At 42.7% G+C, this 27097-nt stretch overlaps 1 protein-coding gene across 2 annotated transcripts; it reads left to right on the forward strand.

The window, feature by feature from the left end:
* The first annotated feature begins 5656 nt into the window (after window positions 1-5656).
* Window positions 5657-26319, forward strand: LOC117443246 (protein NLRC3-like). 2 transcript variants are annotated; one of them, XM_034079205.2, is made up of 12 exons: window positions 5657-5832; window positions 6291-6425; window positions 8155-8289; window positions 9012-9055; window positions 9210-11268; window positions 12017-12190; window positions 12582-12752; window positions 18764-18934; window positions 21741-21911; window positions 22307-22347; window positions 22521-22548; window positions 24684-26319. In XM_034079205.2, the coding sequence occupies exons 2-11, from the start codon at window positions 6301-6303 to the stop codon at window positions 22532-22534; spliced, it is 3105 nt and encodes a 1034-aa protein (XP_033935096.1). In that variant the 5' UTR covers window positions 5657-5832; window positions 6291-6300; the 3' UTR covers window positions 22535-22548; window positions 24684-26319. The 2 variants fall into 2 exon arrangements, with proteins under 2 accessions (XP_033935096.1, XP_033935097.1); XM_034079206.2 differs by having other exon boundaries at window positions 9213-11268.
* Window positions 26320-27097: the final 778 nt, after the last annotated feature.

The following is a 27097-nucleotide window of genomic DNA, read 5'->3' on the forward strand; positions in this document are numbered from 1 at the left end:
AACTAACTATCACTATAACATGATGATGATGGTGATAAAGAATGCATCTAACGTTCCGCTGCTCATTATAATATAAAAAAAAGCATTAAACAAATTATCATGCTCTTACTTTGAAATCATGCGGAAATGTCGTCATCAGCGGGCCATCACGTGGTTTCCGAAAATAACCGAGTGACACGAGTAGATTTAGAGACCGGCGGAAAATATGTCTCAAAATTCCGTGTGTGTAAAAAGACGATCCACGAGCAGAGATTTGAGATCCGCAAGCGCATTTTTGGTCGACAAATACAAAATGGATTCACAAATGCCTGATTGAAAGTTGTAAATGTTAAAGAGATATTCACCAATCTTTTTTTTATTTGTGAACATATTTAGCGTATTTGCAGATCCGTTTTACATTTGCAAATTTATTTGTGAGTTTGCAAATCTTACATAGAAATAGTATGGATAATTTACAAAGGCTTTAAAAACACAGCAGGCGCCCAAGACAAAATTGTCTTGGGCTCCTGCTCGAGAGCCTTCAATCCAAACTTACAGTGTAAGGTTTACATCATATTTAAATGTAAAATAATATTAATTTATTAAAATGTTCATATCAACAATTTCATTAAGTCACACCAAAGGACAGCGTTATCGGTCCCATTTCTGACAGTGCAAAAAAATAGCAATATTATGATAAATATCTGAGCCAAAACTCACCCTCTGTTCATTGCATGTGGTCCAGGGATGTCTTCTGGAAGTTTCCTGGATAAATAAGGCCCTCTCTCAATGATGGGTCCCCAAATTAATGCCTGTTCTATATTCACAAAATGGTGTCACACTAGGTGGACATCTGTTTTGTGGACAAAATCTAATGCGTCATAAGCATTTGGATTTGGTACATGAATACTTAAAACCTATAGTTTCATAAAGTAAACATTGCTATTATGTGTATAAAAGGTATTTAAAGTATTTTTATTGTATTATTTAGTTTATTACAGTAGTTTGAAGATTAGCAATGTGACCCCCGGACAGTCACACCAGTGGACAATGTTCATGTTTCAAACCAAATATTTCAATATTAGAAGTATAGAGCTCATGAATTACAGATGGATTGGTTATTGAAGATCAAGATGTTAATAAAAATAGAGATTTTAATAAAACATCACCAGTTATTATATATATTTGTCACCATGAACAGAAAAACAAGGCGTCACGTCAACCACCCCACTTATAAACTTGTCATTATTTCAGTACTATTCAATTGGTTTTATTTTCATAAACGGTTATCAACCGTTAGTGCCAAAGCAGTAGGCTATGTAAGGGATAATGTGCTGCGACGCGGTCATTATGGGGAAAAGAACACCGACAGGCTGATCAGGAGCCCGACGCGAAGCGGAGGGATCGGCATGACATGACATTATCCCGCTTATTACATGGCCACATTCTCAACAAAGTAACGTTATGACTCCCAATATTAATTGAAATGCTTTTATGGATTTAGAAAATGATTTTATTGATTTAAAAAATAGTTGTATGTATTGATTTAAATTGACATGCATCCGCGAAGAAAAATAGTCCGATGTTACTGTTTGAACTAACGTAGCAACGGCAGGAACTGCTTCGATAGCGTTTTTGAGGAGCTTTCTGATTACAGATTTGAAAACATCGCTGCTTGCTTTAAAAGTAGCACAATTCATTATGTCAAACCTTGGAAAGTATCTCGATATCCCTGCCCTAATGCCAAAGTAACTGCACACTGTATGTTTTGCCATTTGATGTATATGTCTGGACCGCTGCGTAAAAAGGAGGGTTTCTGCCCGTTACTTCTCCGCTGTGTCCTTGTCCCTCTTGTCTTTTTCTTTTCTTCACTGGGGACTCATCAGCCACTAACTATTACTCCAAATTACTGTGCTCTCCAAATATATTAAAATGAATGTTAAAATCCTCCATGTTGCTATCACACGACAGCGGAAAACTAAAGACAATCAGACAGTTTGCTTGCTTTTCAAACTGTTACATTTGAAAAACAGTGAGAGCGTCTCTTGTCAGTTTGAAAAGCCAACGGTAGGACCTGCTTGCGTTTTTTGAGGAGCTTTTTGATTACAGATTTGAAAACATCGCTCCTTGCTTTAAAAGTAGCACAATTCATGATGTCAAACCTTGGAAAGTATCTAGATATCCCTGCCCTAATGACAAAGTAACTGGCAAGTGAATATGTGTCGCCGTTTGATGTCTATGTCTGGACCGCTGCGTAAAAAAGGAGGGTTTCTGCCCCGTTACTTCTCCGCTGTTTTTCTTGTCCCAGTTCGAAAAGCAAACTGCATGCAGTTTGCTTTTCGGCCCAACTGTATACAGTTAAATCGACCGGACTTCTTTCTGAAGATGTGAGCGTCCTTAACAACGGTCAATAAGTCCTTGACAGCGGTCTGTCTGTTCGGTATTAACAACGTGTCACGTGTTCTGAATTGACCAATCAGAATCGAGTATTCAACTAAGCCATGTAATAAAATATATTAATTACTGCTGTAGACGACAACCACTACTTGTTTAGCTAGCATAAACTCAACAAAGCTAGCGTTAGCTGACTGACGTTATTTTGCCGCTAAACTGCACGATATAAAACAGTGGTCTTCAAAACGGATTTAATCCTCAATCACAATAATAATATTCAAAGTAATGGGCAAAACTTACCGTTGATTGACGCGCCATGTCAGCGGACTGGTAGCGACACGAACCGTTAGCCCCGCAGTCATCCGGTTCGACGTGACTATGGCTGTGACTGTGTGACTGAACCGAGCCTCGTTGTTCTGGTAGCTCCGCCCCTTCGCTCCAACCCCCCTCCCTATATATTATGTATACAAGTGTACATTTGGTTCACAGTTATGTGGATATTTTATACAAGTGTAAATGTATGCACACACGCTCAGATTTTTTTTATGCAAGTGCTCACATCAGGTTTTACACGCTCTCGCATTTTGCACCATATCTAGCTTCATAAACGTAGCTGATTGTACTCTTTATTACTTCACTAAAGTATTATTGCAAGCGCAGGACCTTTTATATTTGGCAAAGTATTTAAAAATGTTGCAATTCCCAAAACAATTGATGGTATTCCCGTGTTTTTTTACCCTGTAAAGAAGAGTACACAACAACACTGCCATCTGCTGGCAGCACATGCATAGTATGTATGCACTATACATTTCAGGTAGATATTGTACTGTGTTTCTATAGTATTATGTCTTACAATTGCACTTACCTTCCTAATTGAGATCCTTTGACTTGTAGATAAAGATTTTGCATATTCTAAGAGCAGTTTAAACCAAATTCGGAAACAACATTTAAATAAAAATAACATTATAAAGTGAAAGCAAGCAAAAAAATACAACAATTTGTCTGATAAATATTTAATTTCATACTTTTATATAACCTAACTAACTGATGTACTTCTATTTCTGCACTAACTAACAACAATTGCAATAAAATACAAATATTTGATAAACGTTGTACATTCAATTTAGTCCAAGATTCACTCATGTCATTTTATAATGAAAAATCAAATGCATTTCTTTCTTTTTTGCAGCCTTCTTCTTATTCATGTTGTCTAGTTAGGTGCCATAGAGGGCCTTTCTTATTTCACAAATGTCCCCTCCTCTCTCCTCGATTCCTCCGCTCGCATCTCCTGTGGGCGGCACTAATGCTGCGTTCAAACCGGACGCGATGCGATGTTTGGGGGTGGCGCGATTACATGTAAAGATCAATGCAGAGGACGCGGACAGACGCGTATTCGCTCCGACGGCGAGCATGAAGCGGTTGAATGCGAATGTTGCGGCGCGATTGAGACGATTGGAGGGAAGCCGCGACCAAACGCTCGAGTTCAATTTTTTCAACTCGAGCGTCAAATTCCCGTGACGTGATCTCGCGGTAGCCAATCAGCGGTGAGGATCTCAGCCTGCCGCCACTGAAGTAGAACCACAAAACCAAAACCATCAGCCGTTAGCACTCAGAGCTCACAGCTCCTCATATCTGTTCAGAAACTGGACACAAGTTAAACAAGTACAAACCACAGACTGCCTGTGTCATGGCGAATACAGTCGCTGGTTTATTTATGTCTGTAGGCCGTTGAGTGTGGAGTGAGCATATACAACGTTTGCTTAGCCTGGTCGACCCGATCTTCATTCAGAAAACACGCATTTTAAAAGGTTTTTCGCCTGCCGTCTGTCTGCAGACCGTTATCAGTATGTTGTTACTTAGGCACCATTTTGAAACGTGTATTACAATTCAATCACAGTAAAATATGTTGATTTTGTTGAAGCCCTCGAGCCAGCGCGTCTTCTTTGAATGATGCGAGTAAACCATGGAGTAAACACAGCTAACAGCCGCGGTGAAACCCTATTGTTCCAGGGTACTCTAGAACAGGGGTTCCCAACCTTTTTTCCCAAGAGCCCCCCCAAATGACTCCTGTTGGCCCCCCCCGCCCCCACACACACACAAGGGGGGGGGGGGGGGGGGGGGGGGGCGCATAAGCGGTAATTAAAGATTAAAAGTCTCAAAATGCTACAACTTCTGTCACAAACTGGATGAATGTGAAGTATTTTGTTAAAGGAGGATGAAAGCGTAATTAAGGAGCACTATTGGAGCGACTTTGATGGTTATTGGACTCAGGATTCATTCATTTGGATTCTCGCTGTCTGCAGAAATTAAAAGACGGAGCAAGTGGAAACATTTCACAAGGTGATTAAACTGTTTAAAACACACGCTCAAAGTAAGCCGGATTTTGCCGATGTGTTTATGTGAATTCAAAAGTCGTAAATAATCTACAAAATGGAGGAGACCGATCTGATCGGAGCAACTGTGACAAATAATCCAACTGAAACCGGCGTGGACGATGACTATGTTTTAAAAATGCGCTTATCCAGACAAGCCTGGTTTGGACACTTTACGGGCAGAAGAAACATTTCTATTAAAGAAAGAATTATACATTTCTGTCTTTTTATGCCTTTAATACTAACTTGACTTTAGAAGATATCCGTTTAATCAATGACACTCTGACCAAAGATAACAAATCAGTATTACATGTGTTGTCCCTCACACTGACTCCTCTCACGTGGAACATTTACAAAAAGGCAAGAGGAAACGTGAGGGACACAATATGAAGGGGGAAGTCCCCACAAAAATAATCCTCTGAGTACAGGGACTACATTTCAGAGGTTCCGCCCACTGATCTCCGACCTTGTCAAGTTTTGAACATTCAATAAATGAAGAATACAGAATTATTAAATATAAAACACAGAATGTGTGTGATTATACTAAATGATTTACACACAAACACCACTGCATATTCACAACTGTTACACTTGTACTTGAGTACAAGTAGAAGTACAAGAGTGTAGCAGTGAAAGTAGAAGTACTCAGATCTTGTACTTGAGTAAAAGTAGAAGTTTTTTTAAAGGTCCATTCATATTCTGGGAGAATAGAGTAATAGATGCAATAAATGCAGCAGGGTTAATAATCCAGAAACACATGTATATAATAGGGAACAATTGAATGCACAGTTAACACTAGAGTACTTGAATACCTCAACACTTGAACTTCAGTGAGGTTTTGAATGCAGGATGTTTACTGGGTTATTTCCACACTGGTGTTCATGTTTTCAATAACTCTGTTGAGCTTGTTTTATCTCCATCTCTATCTCACTGAACAGAGTCCCTGGATGTGAACTGGGTCAGCTGGTAAGGCTGGTTATAACACAAAGGGAGGAGCTGCAGACAGGTGAAGGTGTTAAAGTGAAGGAATTAAGTCAGACTGCCAGACGCCATTTTACAGCTCACGGAGCAGAAGGAGAACAACGGGGTGAGTGGAAACACCAAGATCTGCTTTCTAACAGATTCATTGTTTACTCTGTCAGACTGATAACATAACTTCTCTGTTAGAAAGCAGCGTCCTAGAGTCCAATGAGACTTCTGCAAACTCTTTGTATTTCCTGTTTGCTGATCCGTCAGAGTTACAGAACATGTGACAGCGCAGTCAAAATGGAGGCCTGTCTGAAGTCTGACTGAGTTGATGTTTTTAACCAAGTTTATTACTACGATGGTTTGGATTGAAAAAAGCGTGTTATTATAATGTGTGTGTGTGTGTGTGTGTGTGTGTGTGTGTGTGTGTGTGTGTGTGTGTGTGTGTGTGTGTGTGTGTGTGTGTGTGTGTGTGTGTGTGTGTGTGTGTGTGTGTGTGTGTGTGTGTGTGTGTGTGTGTGTGTGTGTGTGTGTGTGTGTGTGTGTGTGTGTGTGTGTGTGTGTGTGTGTGTGTCTCAGACTGGAGAAGATGAGTGATTCAAAAGATGAGGAAGAGGACACACCTTCAGTCTCCAGCTGTCTGTCTCTGAAGAGTGACTGGTCTAAAGGGAGACCTCCAAACTTCAGAACTGACCCTGGACCCTCAGACACAGAGTAAGAGTTTCTGCTGTAAACTGACCTGAAGAGGATTCAGCTTTTATACAACCTGATATATTAAGGATATTTCAATATGCAATCATAGTATCATTGCATCTGTGGCATAACATGGTTTTAAATGGCACAAATATTGAGAAATACTAACTAAAAACTAATAGTTGAAAACATTATTCACTACTTGGGCATGTTTACGTATTATTAAGATGTTTATTAGTAATAGTGATAACCTGGTGAGCTGGTTGTGTTTGGCATTAGCAGATATTAGGGGTGGGGGAAATAATCCATACAGCATAGTATCGCCATACTTTGCGTGGCGATATTGTATCGATACACAGATGCCAAATTAAAAAAAATATATAAACTGTAGCATATCCAAAAGATGGTCGTATGTAAAACAGGAAGTTACGTTAAGACATGAATACAATTGCAATGAAAGTAACAAAAACAATGCCATCTCCTTTTCAGGTTCAAAGAACACACATTGAGTTATTTACATAAACTATTCATTTTGCAAATACATGTTTTAACCAGGAAGGGAAGACGGACACGGATACGACCCATGTGATTTGCAATATATCGTATCGCAATACTTAGCATATCGTAGAATCGCAATACTATCGTATCGTGGGCAGTGTTGGGAAAGTTCACTTTCTACATGAACTAGTTCTATTCACAGTTCACACATTTTAAAATGAACTAGTTCAGAATTCAAAATGTTGAACTAAAGTTCATGGTTTCAAAAACGAACTAATTTATAGTTTAGTTATGTTTTCAATACGTTGCTGCGAGCTATTATTTGTCTCCTGTACGATGTTAATGGGATTTGGGTGGTAGTGGATCTGTTGTGGCTCTTTTTTATTCGCCACTCGCACATACCGTGAAAGGCTAGTCGTGTGCTTATTCTCAATGTGCCGTTTAAGGTTAGTTGTCGACGTCGTCGATGTACGGACTTGCTTTTTCAAACTGGGCGGACACGGTTTACAGGCAAACGTTTGATTTTTTCCGTCTGAGTCAGTAGGCTACTGACTTTAACGTAAAACTCTTTTAAATGCTCATACGCCGACGCCGTAGAGTCTCACTCTGAGCGAGTGCAGCTGCTCTCGGCTTCGTCCATACTAATTCATTCATTCATTCAATGCTCGCCGGTTCCGCGGTTCCACATTGTTTGTTGTGAGGAGTCTGATATATTTAGTATATTTATATTTTAGTGCGACAGCCAGGGGTGACAGGCGCGTACGCGTCACAGGCAGCTTGCTGTTGCCAGATTGGGTGGTTTTCCGTATTATTTTGAAGCCTGTTTACGGTGTGTTTTAACTGGGTTTTCGACTGAAAGGCATGAAATCTGGCACACTTTTGAACGCCGTTATACAGCGCTGAGAATGAACGCGTTCTCAATTACGTTCATCTAGCGGAAATACAGTACGTTCAGTTCACGTTCGCCCAAAATATGAACGCGTTCATGAGATCGTTCATTGAACGCGTTCAGGTACATCACTGATCGTGGGGAGCCTAGTGATTCCCCCCCCTAGCAGATATAATAATAATAAATTAGATAACATGTGACAGCGCAGTCAAAATGGAGGCCTGTCTGAAGTCTGACTGAGTTGATGTATTTTAACCAAGTTTATTACTATGATGGTTTGGATTGAAAAAAGCGTGTTATTATAATGTGTGTGTGTGTGTGTGTGTGTGTGTGTGTGTGTGTGTGTGTGTGTGTATCTCTCAGACTGGAGAAGATGAGTGATTCAAAAGATGAGGAAGAGGACACACCTTCAGTCTCCAGCTGGCTGTCTCTGAAGAGTGACTGGTCTAAAGGGATACCTCTAAACTTCAGAACTGACCCTGGACCCTCAGACACAGAGTAAGAGTTTCTGCTGTAAACTGACCTGAAGAGGATTCAGCTTTTATACAACCTGATATATTAAGGATATTTCAATATGCAATCATAGTATCATTGCATCTGTGGCATAACATGGTTTTAAATGGCACAAATATTGAGAAATACTAACTAAAAACTAATAGTTGAAAACATTATTCACTACTTGGGCATGTTTACGTATTATTAAGATGTTTATTAGTAATAGCTGGTTGTGAATGATAACCTGGTGAGCTGGTTGTGTTTGGCATTAGCAGATATGATAATAAGATGGACACGGATACGACCCATGTGATTTGCAATACATCGTATCCCAATACTTAGCATATCGTAGAATCGCAATACTATCGTATCGTGGCTTAAGTATCGTGGTAGTATCGTATCGTGGGGAGCCTGGTGATTCCCCCCCCTAGCAGATATAATAATAATACATTATATTTATATCGCGCTTTTCTGGAATTCAAAGACGCTTATGAGGACAGGACACAAACAAGGACAGGCAAAACAAAACATATAAATAACATTTCTTGTGAGATTACATGTAGAGTCAATGCAACACACAGGAAGTGAAGATGTGAAATTCGTGTCACCTGCGTATTCGTGCAGCGTGACACATTTCATCTTGAGTGTAAAGTGACGCTCTGCCCATTGGTGAGGATCAGCCCCACTAATGTAGAGTGCTATAAAGGATGTGTTCATCTCCACAGAGGGAAGAGCAGGAGTCCTGCCAGGCAGACCGGAACTGCACGAGGTAAGAGGCCGAACTCATGCAGCGCTTCATTCCTCTTCCTGGTTCATTTGTATACTGTTGTAGAGCAGAGACAGTCAGCTGTTTATAAAACATTTAAACTCTGTTTTTTAATCAGAGCATGTTCCTCATTCTCTCCTGTCTCCTTCTCTTCCAGCAGAGAGTGGTCTGCAGGAGGTTCTAGATGAACACAGGCTCAGTCTGAGGAGGAGATGTGAACGTGTGACTGAAGGAACTGGTCAAAGGGAAACCCTCCTCCTCAACAGCATCTACACTGAGCTCTACATCACACGAGGCCTGAGTGAAGAGGTTAATACCCAGCACGAGGTGAGGCAGCTGGAGACGGCTTCCAAGAAGGAGCCCCTCCATGACACTCCAATCAAGTGCCAGGACATCTTTAAAGCCTCACCGGACCAGCAGACTCCCATCAGAGCGGTCCTGACCAACGGAGTCGCTGGCGTTGGAAAAACCTTCTCAGTGCAGAAGTTCACTCTGGACTGGGCCGAGGGTTTGGAGAACCAGGATGTGAGTCTGGTGGTCCCGCTCTCCTTCAGGGAGCTGAACCTGATCAAAGCTGAGCAGTACAGTCTTCTCAGGCTGCTCCATGTCTTCCATCCGACCTTACAGGAGGTCACAGCAGAGCAGCTGGCTGTCTGCAAAGTGCTGCTCATCTTTGACGGCCTGGATGAAAGCAGACTTTCTCTGGACTTCAGAAACAGTGAGGTTGTGTCTGAGGTCTCTCGGCCGTCCTCAGTCAACGTGCTGCTGACTAACCTCATCAGGGGGAAGCTGCTTCCCTCGGCTCTCGTGTGGATAACTTCCAGACCTGCAGCGGCCAATCAGATCCCTCCTGAGTGTGTGGACAGGGTGACAGAAGTACGAGGCTTCACTGACGCCCAGAAGGAGGAGTACTTCAGGAGGAGATCGAGTGATGAAGACCTGTCCAGCAGAATCATCTCTCACATCAAGAGCTCCAGGAGCCTCCACATCATGTGCATGATCCCAGTCTTCTGCTGGATCACTGCTGCAGTTCTGGACCACATGCTGACTACAGACCAGAGAGGAGAGCTGCCCCAGACCCTCACTGACATGTACTCACACTTCCTGCTGGTCCAGACCAAGAGGAAGAAGCAGAAGTATGAAGAGGGACATGAGACGAGTCCACAGCAGCTGACGGAGGCTGACGGGGAGCTTCTCCTGAAGCTGGGGAGGCTGGCGTTTGAACATCTGGAGAAAGGAGACATCATGTTCTACCAAGAAGACCTGCAGCGATGTGGCCTTGGTGTCACAGAGGCCTTGGTGCACTCAGGAGTTTGTACAGAGATCTTCAAAAGAGAGAGTGTGAGGTTCAAGAAAACAGTCTACTGCTTTGTTCATCTGAGCATTCAGGAGTTCCTGGCTGCAGTCTACGTGTTCCACTGTTACTCCAACAGGAAGACAGCGGTACTGCAGGACTTCCTGCAGAGTGATCAGGATTACCCATCCCTGGATGTCTTCCTGAAGGGAGCCATGGAGAACTCCCTCAGAAGTGAAAATGGCCACCTGGACCTGTTTGTCCGCTTTCTCCACGGCCTCTCTCTGGAGTCCAACCGGAGTCTGTTAGGAGGCCTGTTGGGTCGCTCAGACAACAGACCAGAGATCACCCAGAGACTCTTCAGAGGCCTGCTGGGTCGCTCAGACAACAGACCAGAGATCATCCAGAGACTCTTCAGAGGCCTGCTGGGTCGCTCAGACAACAGACCAGAGATCATCCAGAGACTCTTCAGAGGCCTGCTGGGTCGCTCAGACAACAGACCAGAGATCATCCAGAGACTCTTCAGAGGTCTGCTGGGTCGCTCAGACAACAGACCAGAGATCATCCAGAGACTCTTCAGAGGTCTGCTGGGTCGCTCAGACAACAGACCAGAGATCATCCGGAGAGCCATCAAGAACCTGAAGGAGATGAACAGTGGTGAAATCTCTCCGGACAGGAGCATCAACATCTTCCACTGCCTGACAGAGATGAAGGACCTCTCAGTTCATCAGGAGATCACAGAGTTCCTGAAGTCAGGGGACAGATCAGAGAAGAGACTCTCTGAGATCCACTGCTCTGCTCTGGCCTACATGCTGCAGATGTCAGAGGAGGTTCTGGAGGAGTTGGACCTGAGTCAGTACAAAGCATCAGAGGAGGGACGACGGAGACTGGTCCCAGCTGTGAGGAACTGCAGGAAGGCCACGTGAGTCCAGATGGGATTCACTTTATAGACCAATGAGGATCAGGAGTTTCATTATTCAAATGAACACGATAACATTTCTGCTGTTTAAATACTGAGAGCAAAATAAACCATCACTGTTCTTCCATTTATTTATAATACTAGTTACACTGAAGCGTTCCTCTCTTCACGTGGAGTGAAGGAGGCGACATGTCACCACATGAAGGACTCTGGAGGCTTCTCAGCCGGTGCTCACTCCACACACAGGACTCAGTTACCACAGAAAGCACTCATTACTTTCTAGTTTCTTTATCATTAAGACTTTTATCACAATGTGTTGGAGTTTAAAATAAGATCTACATCGTGTCCCACCGATACCAGAGTCACGTCTTCGTGCTGATGTTCTGGGAACATGTGATGGGATCCAGTGGAACATGTTGAAACGCTATTGCTTTGTTAACTGTGTTTGTGTGCGCAGTACATGTTCAGATGCTCAGAGAAGCCAAAGCACCCTCCATCGTCCACGTCCACATTTACACATGCACATCTCTGACTGTGATTTATTTAATGTTCCTGTTGCTTTGGTAACAGCCAGTGACAGCAGGAGCACAGCCATGTGATCAGATCACACTCATTACACTCTACTGTCACACATCTTATGAAATGGACTGACAGCAAACATCAGAACATGTCAAATATGTTTTCATCAAATGCTTGAGTTTAATGTAATGTTTCCTCTTTTTAACACGTTGTAATTTATGTGTTATTATAGACTCACTGGCTGTGGACTCTCAGAGACTGGCTGTGAAGTCGTGGCCTCAGCTCTGAAGTCTGACCCCTCCCACCTGAGAGATCTGAACCTGAGTGAGAACGCTCTGAAGGACTCAGGAGTGGAGCGTCTGAGTTCTGGACTGAAGAGTCCGGCCTGCAGACTGGAGGCCCTCAGGTCAGCTCACTGACTGCAGTTCATACAGATCTGTTTGTGTTTAGGATTTACTGAAAGAACAAATAGAATATTATTGTTCTTTTGTCCACTTTGCTAATGACTGCATATTGATCAGAGTAACAGAGAGAGGTGAACGTGTGAGGGAGAGTCAGCTTCCACAGACTCGCTCTGAGCTCCAGGAGTCAGTGGAGATGCTGTCAGTCCTGAGGAGCTGTGAGGGAGAGGAAGGAGCTGAGAGACATCTGATCAAAGTTAGAGTTCCAGATCCTCAGAGGATTGTTTCTGCATCATCTCTGACATTCAAACCCTGTTGACTCTGATCACATTATTAAACCTGGAGTTATTTCTAACACTTTGTTTTCTAAACTTACATCATGTTTTCTTTATTCAGTCTGGTGAGCTGCAGCTTGTCAGAGATCAGCTGTTCTGCTCTGGCCTCAGCTCTGAAGTCCAACATCCATCTGAGAGATCTGGACCTGGCTAACAACGCTCTGCAGGACTCAGGAGTGGAGCGTCTGAGAGATCTTCTGGAGAGTCCAGCCTGCAGACTGCAGACCCTCAGGTCAGTGAGGGGTCTCTGCTGGGTCAGCAGTATTGTATGAAACTCAGGGAGGAGTTTCTCTCACTGGGGAACAGATCAGTGATGTTACCCACTGCCTGCAGGCTCTTCCATTCTTCCATCAACTAGAGAAGGCCAGCTGGAAACGCAAAGCCTCACTTTAGTATCTACTCTCTGACAGACATGTGGGGTTTACTGAAGAGAGGGGAAGGCAGTCTGTTCTTTATTTTAATGTTTTGTATGTGATGTTTTTAGTTTGTAGACTAATGGCTGGTATGTCATCACATCTGGATGTCATCATGCTACCATGAGCAGCTGGTTAGCTTGACTCAGCAAACAGATGGGAAACAGCTGGCCTGGCTTCCTCTGGTTTTTGTTCTTTATCCTTTAATTTTAACGCAATTGTTAATTTGAGAAATGCTGACTTTAAAAATATGAACATCAGGATCACAAGAGAAACAGACGAGCTAACTCTCCTCCAACATGTCTTTCTATCCAGTATGAATAATCACGCAAACATAACATCTAGTCAAATGATGTTCTCCTCAAATGCATGGGTCCATCCCCAGAGAAGGACTTCCAGCAGCTCTGCAGTCACAGAGCAGAGGAAGGGAACCATGCCTCCCACAGAGCCTCCCACGGTGTGCTCTGGGATGTGATGGCGTGTTGAAGTCATCCACCTTTGGTTATGGACCCATCTTGGTGCTCCTCCCCTTTCTGCCAGTTGTACCTGACCCACCAGAAAGGCAACCTGAAGAGCTGAGAAGAGATATAACAGCATGCCCGGCGCCGTGGGAGGGCCAGGCCCTCCCATTTGACATTCCTGCCCTCCCCCAATAAACACGTTTTTTATTATTTATAAAAATTAAAAAATATATATATATATTTTTTTGAATTATAAATAAACGGTGAACTTTTATGCTACGATGTATGTGATGTCAGATAGTAACTACAACAAAAAATCGCAGGCTACGTCAAATAAATGCATGTGTCTGTTGTGATTTGTGATTCGTCCACATTTAGACCAATCACAGCGTCACACTCTGCCGCCTATTCTGGATTTGTTTATTGTGCATTCTGGAGACTCCCATTTCTGTTTGAATTACAAAATGGACATCAGAAATTAGCTTAAAAAGGTCTAAGGATTTATGAAAACGAAATAGCGATGAAAGAACTGCAGCCGATGCAGCTGCTGGCGACCTGCACCTGCCGCTGCAGCAGCACGCCTTAATGTCACGAGCTGGACCTCGGCAAACCCCGGGGCTGAGTTAGCGAGCCCAAGCCTTGACTCATCAAGGCGGCCGCCCCCAACGCCGTCCTCCGAGGCACAGCTCCTTGTGCCCTACCATCACCACCTGCGTTGCCACACCCTGCACCACACCCGCCAGCATCCTCCTCCTGCTCCGTGCCTCCACTACAGACGCTACCTCGCAGCACATCAACGGGTTCTATTGGGGCCAGCAACCGCTCAAACACCAACAGCCCCAGATGATCCTGGGGTTAATAAACCCAACCGTGAAACTGGATCGTTATCCAGGGAGATTGTTTTCAGGAAAGAAGCACACTTCTGCCGCTGCATGGTACACAACAGACCGGCTTGAAGATTCGTTAAAAGCAGACGCAGCCTTTTGTTTCCCCTGTAGACGGTTTAAAGTAAATACGTCTTCATCTGATGCCGCTTTTACCGTCAAAGGTTTTTGCCACTGGAAACACGCATTACAGACTGATAAGGACCGCTAAGGCATGCCGCATCAACAGAACACATTGCATGTGAGAGTTTGTGGGGAGAGAGATACGCGAGGAAAGGAATAAGGAAATGAGTACTTTGGTGCAGATCAGCTGCACGGAGCCGTTATTACGTCAGCTGTCGTTGATATTATAGCTTTTTTAGCTGTCCACCAACTCCCTCTCGGAGGTGACTCGATTCTCCACAGCCAACACACTCTCACTCCCTAAGCGTCCAATAGCGACGTTTGGTCAGTGTCCGTGGCGTCCAATTGTGACGCTCCTAGTCTCCTTCAGCGTCATAAAGGGACGCAAATAGCTTTCAACTGATTGCAATGTATTCCCATCTGCGGCGGGATTTGACGCTCATGGAAGCACGGCATTCGTTTGTGTCGGCTGCCCTTAAAGGCAATGTGAGCGTCCATTCTCATTGGATAACGGAGAATTGTACACCCGGAAGTAAGTATTCCTCTTACTGTCGATTGATGTCACAGTGATATCTGCACTACTCATCGACTAAAAAACACCAGATTATCCTCGTTAATTACACAACATTGATTGGTTTAAATTGTGTGCAATGCTTTTGTATTTTTCCCCTTCGATTCGGAGAAACAAATATGTTTTCTGAGTAAAGGATGGCAGAAGACACTACACTACCCAGAATCCCCAGCTATCGTTTGGCCTACACCATGTGCTCTGTTTGACAAACCCCGTTTTTTTCACCATTCATTCCGATGGCTGGCGTCTATGTCACGTGATCTTCAAATGTCTCCCTGCAGAAAAAGAAAACATGGCCGAAATTCGTTTTATTCTGGGTGTAAAATGCCTATTTTAAAGTTAGTTTGGCCATTAAAATGCGTTTTGATGTCATTTGATGCGAGAAATATGAGTTGTTATTTCAGATTATGTGTGCAGTGGATGTACATGATCTTTAGTTTGCTAGTTATTACGAAGATTACTTCAGGAAATTGCGACGTTTTCATTGTTACCAAGGTGGTTGCTAGGGACGCTGCTATCGATATTATTTCTGTTGTGTTGTGTAACTGTTTAATGGTGTTATCTTTATTGCTACCCCCTTCCCCGTCAATGTATAGTGTTGGTCCACAGCCTAAACATATTAGTTTAACAAAATCCGCATCTAAAGATAGCCTACGTTATTTCCCCCCTGTGCAATTCCAGTCTCACATCTCAGAGCACATCGTCATTAACAAATACCGGAAACAGACCAAAATAATAATAATACCTTATTCCGAGTGTGCTTGCTTTTCTCTTTGAAAGTCATCACATACCGGCATTGTAATACACGGTTCGGCTGCATTACATATTACATATCTGCCGTAGTTCTGTATTTATAGAGCCCTGATGAGAAGACAAACATGAGGAACTGAAAACGTGACGTGGATCATAAATATATCAGCCATTAAACAACATCTTACATTTCTTTTCACACAATGCGTCTCCTTGCAGTATCAACACTAATTCGGCTCACTTTTATATTTGATCCAATTGGTAGATAGGCTGTATTTACACCATAAAGGTGCACAGCTGATATCAAGGGACACCTGGTGGTTAAAGCATGTTATTGAATTTCAATATTTTTATTATTAGATATTAATACGATCCCTATAAAGTATATTCATTACTCGTTATTCTCTACTAATAGTTAATTAAAGACTGTATGTAATGACTATTTTGCACATCCCGTTCAAGATTTCAAGATGTTCTAAGGTTTATTGACATCATATAGGCCTACACAACTGTGGTGTAGTTCTGCACTGAATGAAAAACTTGGGTCGCAGGTTCCTCAACAGTGCATTACAAGACATCTATCAATATGTGTGCATACCTCCAGCAATGTTAACTATGTTGAAGCACTTATTTTAACTGATATTATACATAATGTATTATGCTCTTATAAGATGTATGCAGATATTTCATCTCCGGCCTTGTCAGGTATTGAACAATCAATAAATAAAGAACACAGAATTGTTGAATATAAAACACAGAATTTGTGTGATTATACTAAATGATTTTCAAATAAACACAACTGCATATTTAACTGTTACACATGCTGATGTAACGCAAATGTTCCAACTTGGGATCAATAAAGTATATCTTATCTTAAGCTGATCGATGGCTACTGCCATATTTGCACAATGTGCCTCTGAACCTTGACAAGTGCATGTTTCAGGCTTATCAATTAATGTAATGTAATGTTATCACAGGGGTCACAGACATAAGTCCAGCTGTTAAATAAAGCTCTTCTGACCTTAGCTGGCATGTGGGTATATATATTAATACTGCCCATTATGGGCACCAGCAATTTTCACCCATTTATTAATTATATGTTTTAAATGTGAGTGTTTCCTGTCCCCTAAACCTCCAGGGATGTACACAGTTTAATACTGGCAACTTCTTATTATGGGAAATACGAAAACGTCTTTTAAAACTACAACTCCCAGTAGAGACGTGCCATAGAGAGAACATGTTGCGAAACAGAATAGCCAGCATGTGTAGTTCTGGGGACGGGGTGGGGGAGGGGGGACGCGGTGGACCCGTTCAAATCCAGTTTTGGACAGTCTGCCGTGGTTCCATCCCATTTCAAGTGCTGTTCGAGAATCGGCTTAACCCTCGGAGCACACTCTCCAATCACAGAGCTTGAGGACTATCACGGGGTTTGTCAAACAGAGCACATGGTGTAGTCCAAACGATAGCTGGGGATTCTGGGTAGTGTAGTGTCTTCTGCCATCCTTTACTCCTGGGAATGGACGCTCACATTACCTTTAAGGGCAGCCGACACAAACGAATGCCGTGCTTCCATGAGCGTCAAATCCCGCCGCAGATGGGAATACATTGCAATCAGTTGAAAGCTATTTGCGTCCCTTTATGACGCTGAAGGAGCCTAGGAGCGTCGCAATTGGACGCCACGGACACTGACCAAACGTCGCTATTGGACGCTTAGGGAGTGAGAGTGTGTTGCCACAGCATGTCCGAGTGCAGTGCATAGGAACATAAACCATGCCCAAGGCGGGCAGAACAGCTCATCGTCTCTACTATTTCTCTCCGAGTGCAGCGATGAGGAAGCTGCCATCCGTAACCATGTGCCTTGCTCGTGATGTACCAGTGTCTGTGCTGCCACACACACAATGCTTCACAGTGGTTTCTATGTTGCCCTTTATTTGTGTATGTGCGATAAGTGTGCGTCTTTGCGCGATGCTGTTGGCCTTGCCGTTTGATATATGTTGTGCCTCAGGCCCGCAGCACGTGACGGTTTAGTGTGCCCTCCCATGAAAATCATATGCCCTCCCTTTAGATTTGTTCTGGCGCCGGGTCTGCATAACAGACTCCCTCTGAGCTGCAGGAGTCAGAGGAGATGCTGTAAAAAAATAATATATTTTTAATAATAAACACATCTTTGTTTGTGGTGCAGGACTCTCCGTTAGAGAGTATCGCTCAGGGGTTCAGTTGGTGTTTGATATGTGGGGGGCTCTCCGTGGAGGTGCGAGGGTTTGTATTAAATTATTAATATATAAACAAAAGGTTTCCAAATATCCAACCTTCAAATGACTATTTTAAATCAACGTTGCTCTGCACACTTGCTGAAGATCCTTTGTGTGGAGATCTCAGTTCATTTGTAGAGCTGCACGAGTAGAGCCAGAAGTATGAGACACACACACACACACACACACACACACACACACACACACACACACACACACACACACACACACACACACACACACACACACACACACACACACACACACACACACACACACACACACACACACACACACGTTCCTTAGCTGAAAAACTCTATCCAGTCACAGAGATCTAGTGTGAATGAAAGTCAACTCATATGGATCTTAAATAAAGTCTATTTTAAGAACGAGAAAAGTTTCAACATATAAATAGTTGTTTGTAAACATGTGGGAAACGTGCGAGGGTGATGCCGGCAGAGCATCGTCCTCTGGGCTGAGCCCTGGCAACGTTACACGTGTTTATTTGTTGTTGATATTTTTCCTAAGATATTTAAAATGGCACGGTCGTAAACATTTAATGAATCCATTTGATAATATGAAACCAACTGAGGCACCCCTCCCATAGAAACAATAATCATTACAATACAGATGTTCATAACTCATATTCCAATACCTGAATCCTTTAGAACATTCGATGGATCATTCCCTTCCCTAATTCAAACCCTGTTGACTCTGATCACATTATTAAACCTGGAGTTATTTCTAACACTTTGTTTTCTAAACTTACATCATGTTTTCTTTATTCAGTCTGGTGAGCTGCAGCTTGTCAGAGATCAGCTGTTCTGCTCTGGCCTCAGCTCTGAAGTCCAACATCCATCTGAGAGATCTGGACCTGAGAGACAACGCTCTGCAGGACTCAGGAGTGGAGCGTCTGAGAGATCTTCTGGAGAGTCCAGCCTGCAGACTGCAGACCCTCAGGTCAGTGAGGGGTCTCTGCTGGGTCAGCAGTATTGTATGAAACTCAGGGAGGAGTTTCTCTCACTGGGGAACAGATCAGTGATGTTACCCACTGCCTGCAGGCTCTTCCATTCTTCCATCAACTAGAGAAGGCCAGCTGGAAACGCAAAGCCTCACTTTAGTATCTCCTCTCTGACAGACATGTGGGGTTTACTGAAGAGAGGGGAAGGCAGTCTGTTCTTTATTTTAATGTTTTGTATGTGATGTTTTTAGTTTGTAGACTAATGGCTGGTATGTCATCACATCTGGATGTCATCATGCTACCATGAGCAGCTGGTTAGCTTGACTCAGCAAACAGATGGGAAACAGCTGGCCTGGCTTCCTCTGGTTTTTGTTCTTTATCCTTTAATTTTAACGCAATTGTTAATTTGAGAAATGCTGACTTTAAAAATATGAACATCAGGATCACAAGAGAAACAGACGAGCTAACTCTCCTCCAACATGTCTTTCTATCCAGTATGAATAATCACGCAAACATAACATCTAGTCAAATGATGTTCTCCTCAAATGCATGGGTCCATCCCCAGAGAAGGACTTCCAGCAGCTCTGCAGTCACAGAGCAGAGGAAGGGAACCATGCCTCCCACAGAGCCTCCCACGGTGTGCTCTGGGATGTGATGGCGTGTTGAAGTCATCCACCTTTGGTTATGGACCCATCTTGGTGCTCCTCCCCTTTCTGCCAGTTGTACCTGACCCACCAGAAAGGCAACCTGAAGAGCTGAGAAGAGATATAACAGACTCCTCTGAGCTCCAGGAGTCAGAGGAGATGCTGTCAGTACTGATGAGCTGTGAGAGAGATGAAGGAGTTGTTAAACATCTGATCAAAGTTAAAGTCCCAGATTATCAATGGATTGTTTCTACATCATCGCTGACATAGAGCGGTGCAGGGATGACGTATTTACCCGGAAGTTAGCAGCTGGTTCCCTCGACTAAAAAGCAATGGGATTTCTCCATTGGATTTTGAAAATAGCTCGAAATAATGTCTGTGGAAAACGAACCGGTTTGATAAATGCACGTTTTGTTCAGCCGGATAATCTCCACATGTCTACCCTACTTTTATAATGTTCGAATCATAAATCTAATCGCCAGAAGCTAAATGCTAACGTTATGCTAAAGGAACTACAGCGAGTCCAGCAGCACGACTTTAACGTCACGCTAACTTCAGATCGATGTTCAAACACACAGATTCTAAATGGTACAAGTTGAAGCTTTTGTTTGAACACTTTGCAGGAGGCAGGGACTTGCTTTCAAGCAGAACAGAAACTAACTTAGAGGAGTGTGCACGTGTTCGGCGTAATGACGTACAACGGCCTCGACCACTTCTGTAGTCCTATTCAGCCACTTGGTAACAACCATCGTTTCTCAGACACGTCCACTCTTCAGGAATCCCCAGTGGGGTCTCTGCTGATGGATTTAATGTCCTAGAACAAAACGTGATCCGTCTCTTCAACGTGTCTCAACCTCAGACCTTAGTTCAGATATTTTCCAAATTCCTATGGAGAGATCCCATTGGCTCTGAGACGAGGGAACAGGAAGTGGAGAAATGCTGACTCACTTCCGGGTTTTAGGACTCGTCCCTGCATCACTCTATTAACCAGGGATGGGAATTTGAGAGCAAATTTATATTCGAATAGTCGACCCCCAAAAAAACAGTTAACCGAATATTAGAAATGTACATATTGTAGTGCCGAGAGAAGGGAGTCGGAGGCGGTGCAAAGTTGGCTTTATTGAGCAGCAGAAAAGCACATGTTGTCCGGTTGCAGTCCGGGAAGAGAAGGGGAGAAGAGAAAGGAGGGCACACAGTAGGTACACAAGAGGTACAGTCAACATGTGTGTCCGTGCGGAACAATACTCCCAACCTGTAGTTCCATGGGTGAATTATGATAAACAGTGATCACTACAATATCCTATAATATATATATTTGTAATAATACATTTTCATTTGTGGTGTAGGACTCTCCGTTAGAGAGTATCGTTCAGGGGTTCAGTTGGTGTTTGATATGTGGGGGGCTCTCCGTGGAGGTGCGAGGGTTTGTATTAAATTATTAATATATAAACAAAAGGTTTCCAAATATCCAACCTTCAAATGACTATTTTAAATCAACGTTGCTCTGCACACTTGCTGAAGATCCTTTGTGTGGAGATCTCAGTTCATTTGTAGAGCTGCACGAGTAGAGCCAGAAGTATGAGACACACACACACACACACACACACACACACACACACACACACACACACACACACACACACACACACACACACACACACACACACACGTTCCTTAGCTGAAAAACTCTATCCAGTCACAGAGATCTATTGTGAATGAAAGTCAACTCATATGGATCTTAAATAAAGTCTATTTTAAGAACGAGAAAAGTTTCAACATATAAATAGTTGTTTGTAAACATGTGGGAAACGTGCGAGGGTGATGCCGTCAGAGCATCGTCCTCTGGGCTGAGCCCTGGCAACGTTACACGTGTTTATTTGTTGTTGATATTTTTCTTAAGATATTTAAAATGGCACGGTCGTAAACATTTAATGAATCCATTTGATAATATGAAACCAACTGAGGCACCCCTCCCATAGAAACAATAATCATTACAATACAGATGTTCATAACTCATATTCCAATACCTGAATCCTTTAGAACATTCGATGGATCATTCCCTTCCCTAATTCAAACCCTGTTGACTCTGATCACATTATTAAACCTGGAGTTATTTCTAACACTTTGTTTTCTAAACTTACATCATGTTTTCTTTATTCAGTCTGAGGTTCTGCAGCTTGTCAGAGATCAGCTGTTCTGCTCTGGCCTCAGCTCTGAAGTCCAACATCCATCTGAGAGTTCTGGACCTGAGAGACAACGCTCTGCAGGACTCAGGAGTGGAGCGTCTGAGAGATCTTCTGGAGAGTCCAGCCTGCAGACTGCAGACCCTCAGGTCAGTGAGGGGTCTCTGCTGGGTCAGCAGTATTGTATGAAACTCAGGGAGGAGTTTCTCTCACTGGGGAACAGATCAGTGATGTTACCCACTGCCTGCAGGCTCTTCCATTCTTCCATCAACTAGAGAAGGCCAGCTGGAAACGCAAAGCCTCACTTTAGTATCTCCTCTCTGACAGACATGTGGGGTTTACTGAAGAGAGGGGAAGGCAGTCTGTTCTTATGGGATGTTTTTAGTTTCTAATGACTGGTTACTTCCTGTCAGGCAGTCGTAGTGTTTGCAGAGAAGATATGATGGGATGTAAAGCATGAGGTCAGGACTCTGAAGCTGACTCAAAGAGCAAACACTTATTTTAAACTGGATCTAAAGCTGTTGGATTGTGTTCGTCTCTACAGGATCACAGGAGAGACGATCACAGCCACGATCCAGAAGACCTGTGAGTACTGAATGTCCTCATTCATCAAGATATGAGACTCTTTAATGGAGCATGAGCTCAGAAGAAAACAACACTCTGGTTTCTCTCTTCCTCATCTTGTCTGTTTCTCTTTGTTTTATCATCATCATCATCATCATCATCATCATTCTCTCTCTCCCTCCTTCTCCTCTCAGGTGACAGGAAGTGAAGACACACAGAAAGGTGAGAGGTCGTTCCAAGTGAAGTTTATTTATTGAGGTTTCACTACAGAATAAATTGTAGTTACTGGTCAGTGTTTTCTGGGATTCAAGAGAAATCTGCAGCTCAGGTTTTATTTGTTCACAGTTTATTTATCACGGGCGAGTTTGAGACGTACAGAGGAGCGTGGAGGCATTTAGGAAAGTATGAAAGAAGGCTGCAGCTGAGACTTCCTGTTGGCTGTCCTCAACATTAAATGAACAACAACAATAAATTATACTTAAAGCTTTTCTTAAGAACAAAGATGTGTCACCATAACCTGAACATACATTTTTTTAAATGAATAAATATATGTAATTATATATCAGTTCATCTGCTGTGATCAATGTCTCACGCTCTGCTGTGATTGGCTGGTCCTGCTGTCACATGTTAACTCGTTAATAATCCATTGGAAATCAACAACGGACTCAGAGGTTCCCAGTAATCTGAATACTTAGCTTTGGTCTCTGGATGTTCTGTTATTGTAGTTTGTGTTCGTTGAGCTGGAGTTGAGCTTCACTAACTCTGTTTCATAACTCCAGGCTCCAGTGTTCTTCTCACCTGAACACACACCTGGATCTTCATACAGCTGATCCTCTAACACGACCAAACACTACTTCAATAATATCTTTATATAACCATCCTTCTTTCATTTCATGCCATGTTTGCACACGTCTGCACAGCCCTCCACTTTAAAGCAGGGCCGTTTCTTCCTATGGGCGGACTATGCGGATGCCCACTAGGGCCCCCGTGCCCACTAGGGGGCCCCCAAGCTGAAAGTTCAGGTTCAGCCTCAATATGTTTGGGGAGAATTCAAATGAGCCGTCTTTATTTGTAGACAGCCGAGCCCCCTCCTGTGTTCAGTGAAGCATGATATGCTTAAGAATCAAATGTAGGATATAAACACAACTAAACTGCAACGATAGCAAAGCTGAGGCTTGTGTTTGTGGGGATCAATAACGTCCAAATCATCGCTGGGCTGTCAGCCAATGAGTGGCGTCTGAGGAAGATGAAACATGTAAATTATACATTGTTGAGAAAATGCTGCATCTCTTGCATTTATTGACGTAGAGGAGCCTTATTGTTTGGCTTTTTAATATACTTTTTGATAAGTTTCAATTGCTTGGTTTTCGTGAAATCAGCCTGTTTTCCTCTTAAAGTGTAACAGATTGATGCGTCTCCACAGATCCTCTTAAAGGCTTCGGGATCCCCCCATTGTAGTTACAAAGCTGTAAAAACTAAGGGCCCCCAAACAGCATCTTACATGGGCCCCCAAACAGCATCTTGCATGGGCCCCCAAACAGCATCTTGCATGGGCCCCCAAACAGCATCTTGCATGGGCCCCCAAACAGCATCTTGCATGCTGCCCCAAACAGCATCTTGCATGGGGCCCCAAACAGCATCTTGCATGGGCCCCCAAACAGCATCTTGCATGGGGCCCCCAAACAGATAGAAACGGCCCTGCTTTAAAATACAACTCTGTAGTTTTACATATATTGTCATATTTTCATTCTGCTAAGTGTTGTAGCTTTTAGGGTTCTTTGTATATTTACATTGACATTTGGTGTAAATACTTGTCTAATTATTATTATTTATTTTTTTTAAATTGGAAATAGTTTCTTAAAAATACTTATTTATGTTATCTTTATATTCTTGACCTTCTATTGCAACTTATTTTCTTATGTTGTTTATGTTTGCACCTCTAGACACTGAATCTACTTCCTTGTGTGTGTAAACGTACCTGTTAATAAGGTGGTTCTGATGAGGGACTGCATTCAGAAGAACCTCTGCTATACAGTAAACTAACCTAGGATGGGGTCAGCCCAACATAAACATTCAAACGTTCAGATAACAGGTTCAACCAGCAGGGATTCTGAACCAGAGGCCTTTAAATACTCAGGTAGAGCACAAGTCCATCAAAATGGTACTTTAGTACAGTACATGAGTATGTATACTTAGTTCCTTCACACCACTGTCTGTATATACAGTACAGAGAGGTGAGAGCAGATCAGATAGTATTGATCCAGTGAGAACAAATACTCCCCTCCATCAGTTGAAGAAGCCCGTCTACAATCGACTGCTGGTTTTATAACCTAAGTATTTCCCTGTTTCTCTTCCAGGTCCCAGAGGGCTACCTGTTGACCCGTGTCCATCTCAAAATGGTCCGCAGGCATCCCATAATCCTGCGTTTTGGGGGGGGAGACGTTCTCCCTGTAATCAAAGCACTGGTTCTCTTGGAGACGCTCTCAAAGTCTTTGAGGACAAAGTCAGAAAAAGCCAAGAAGAATAAATGACTTGAGCTCTTCTTTGTGTTCATCACCCCGGGTTCATTTAAAGGTCTCCTATCATGCAAAAGTCACTTTGTGATGTCTTTTTATACATATACATGTGTCCCGGTGCGTCAGGAGACTCACAAAGTGTCCGAAAATAAAACCCTTCTCTTTTCCTCCGTACCCACATCTCTAAGAACCGGGGAACAACGGAGCTGATCCAGATTTGTGTCCGATATGACGTCATATCAGAAATGTGGGCGGGCTTTACACCCACGGCCCAATCAGAAAGTTGCTGTCAGAAACAATGCGGAACGTAATATGGTCTGTGTTTACATTAGCATCGCGAACACTCAGAGCTAACCTGTACTGGATAGCATGTGTGTGAAGAAGCAGGAAATAAAAAGGAACTCACCTTGTGGTATAACCGGCAAGAGAGAAAGCCTTTGAGCTCCATACTATTTCAGAAATAGTCCTTGATGTGGTTTGGAACATGATGGCGTTTAATCACCGCAGCGTTTAGCTTTATCTCCGGAGAATTCTGAGAAGGCAAAAGCTTCCCCTCCTTTTTTTATAAAGCTAAGGACCCAGAATCAGTGTTTCTCTAACAGCTGGAACAGAGGGATATGAGGGATTCTAAAATGTATGATCTGTTTTTCAGCAAAACACTTTGGGCTGGGAATCTCCAGACTCCCCACGATACGATACTTAAGCCACGATTCGATAGTATTGCGATTCTACGATATGCTAAGTATTGCGATACGATATATTGCGATATTGCAAATCACATGGGTCGTATCCATGTCCGTCTTCCCTTCCTGGTTAAAACATGTATTTGCAATATGAATAGTTTATGTAAATAACCCAATGTGTGTTCTTTGAACCTGAAAAGGAGATGGCTTTGTTTGTGTTACTTTCATTGCGATTGTATACTAACGTAACTTCCTGTTTTATATACGAACATCTTTCGGAGGGATATGCTACAGTGTATATTATAAAAAGTGTATATAATAAAATATCGATACTTGGCATCCGTGTATTGCCAATATCGCCAATTAATGTATCGCGATACTATGCTGTATCGATTATTTCCCCAGCCCCTAATAGACATATTTTTTATATATCTGAGACCCATAATATATGCCTAAAAATAGCATTATAGGAGACCTTTAATATCCAATCAAATGTTCCCGTTGATTTGTAACTCTTCTAAAGGAGCTCTGCCTGGTGTCATTGAAACTGTGCTAAAGCTTTGTGTGCATGTAGTCTTTATGACATGTGATCAGATATTGTTGAAGCCTATAAGATGTGTTCTCTTCAGAACTGCTACAGGATGTGGATTTTGTAAATTGTGGCATTTAAAAAAAAAAGTATCTTTAATATTTGTTGTTATGCTTCTTAGTCAACGTTAAGCTGTCTTTGGCTCCTTCTGCTGGAACACATGTACATGTACCCTCTGGGACTAATAAAGGTTTTCTGACTCTGATTCTGTGATGTCTTTAAAATGAAATGCATGAGCAGCTGAGCAGAGTGGGTTCAGTTTATTGACGGGGGTCTGTGTCCATGTATAAAGAACCCATACAAATGTAATACAAATAATAATCTTTGTTATGGAGTTATGGATAAAACAATACAATTAAATTAATAATGTTAAACTAATAAAGTATGCGCAGTCATTGTTCTTCTCTCATCCATTTATTCAGGGACATGAACCAGCATGGCAGTGCTGCGTAATCAACAATGAGACATATAGAGCTCCGCGCTTGCTTATGACGTCACAATGGGACGTACCATTAAACATGGAGTAAGAGTGCTATTACAAAGTAATACTTAACACTCCCACTCAACCTTAACTCTATTGGTTACATGAAAACAAAAGAACAATATAATAAGGCTTCTCTTTTGCCTTAACAATGTGAATACACTCGTGCACAAACATGTCTTGAGCAAACCTCTTCAGTTGTAGCTATGTAGCTGGCTTGGTCATGACATCAGCAATCATTAACTCAGTAGGGCAGTACTCCAAAGTTAACTATCCGTTATTTACAGTTTCCCTAATGAAATGGTACTTAATATCAATGTGTTTGCTCCTTTGCCTGTTTACTGGGTTTTTGGTGAGGGCTATAGTACCTTGGTTGTCCTCGTACACCTTTGTTTGTGCATACTGCCATGTGTCTACCTTTGAGTAGCTGATCTAAATAGATACATTCTTGTATAGCTGATGCCAGAGCCCTAGAGATACTAATATCTCTCTATCTCTCTAC

The sequence above is a fragment of the Pseudochaenichthys georgianus genome, unplaced genomic scaffold, assembly GCF_902827115.2.
Source record: "Pseudochaenichthys georgianus unplaced genomic scaffold, fPseGeo1.2 scaffold_565_arrow_ctg1, whole genome shotgun sequence".
NCBI classification, from domain to species: domain Eukaryota; kingdom Metazoa; phylum Chordata; class Actinopteri; order Perciformes; family Channichthyidae; genus Pseudochaenichthys; species Pseudochaenichthys georgianus.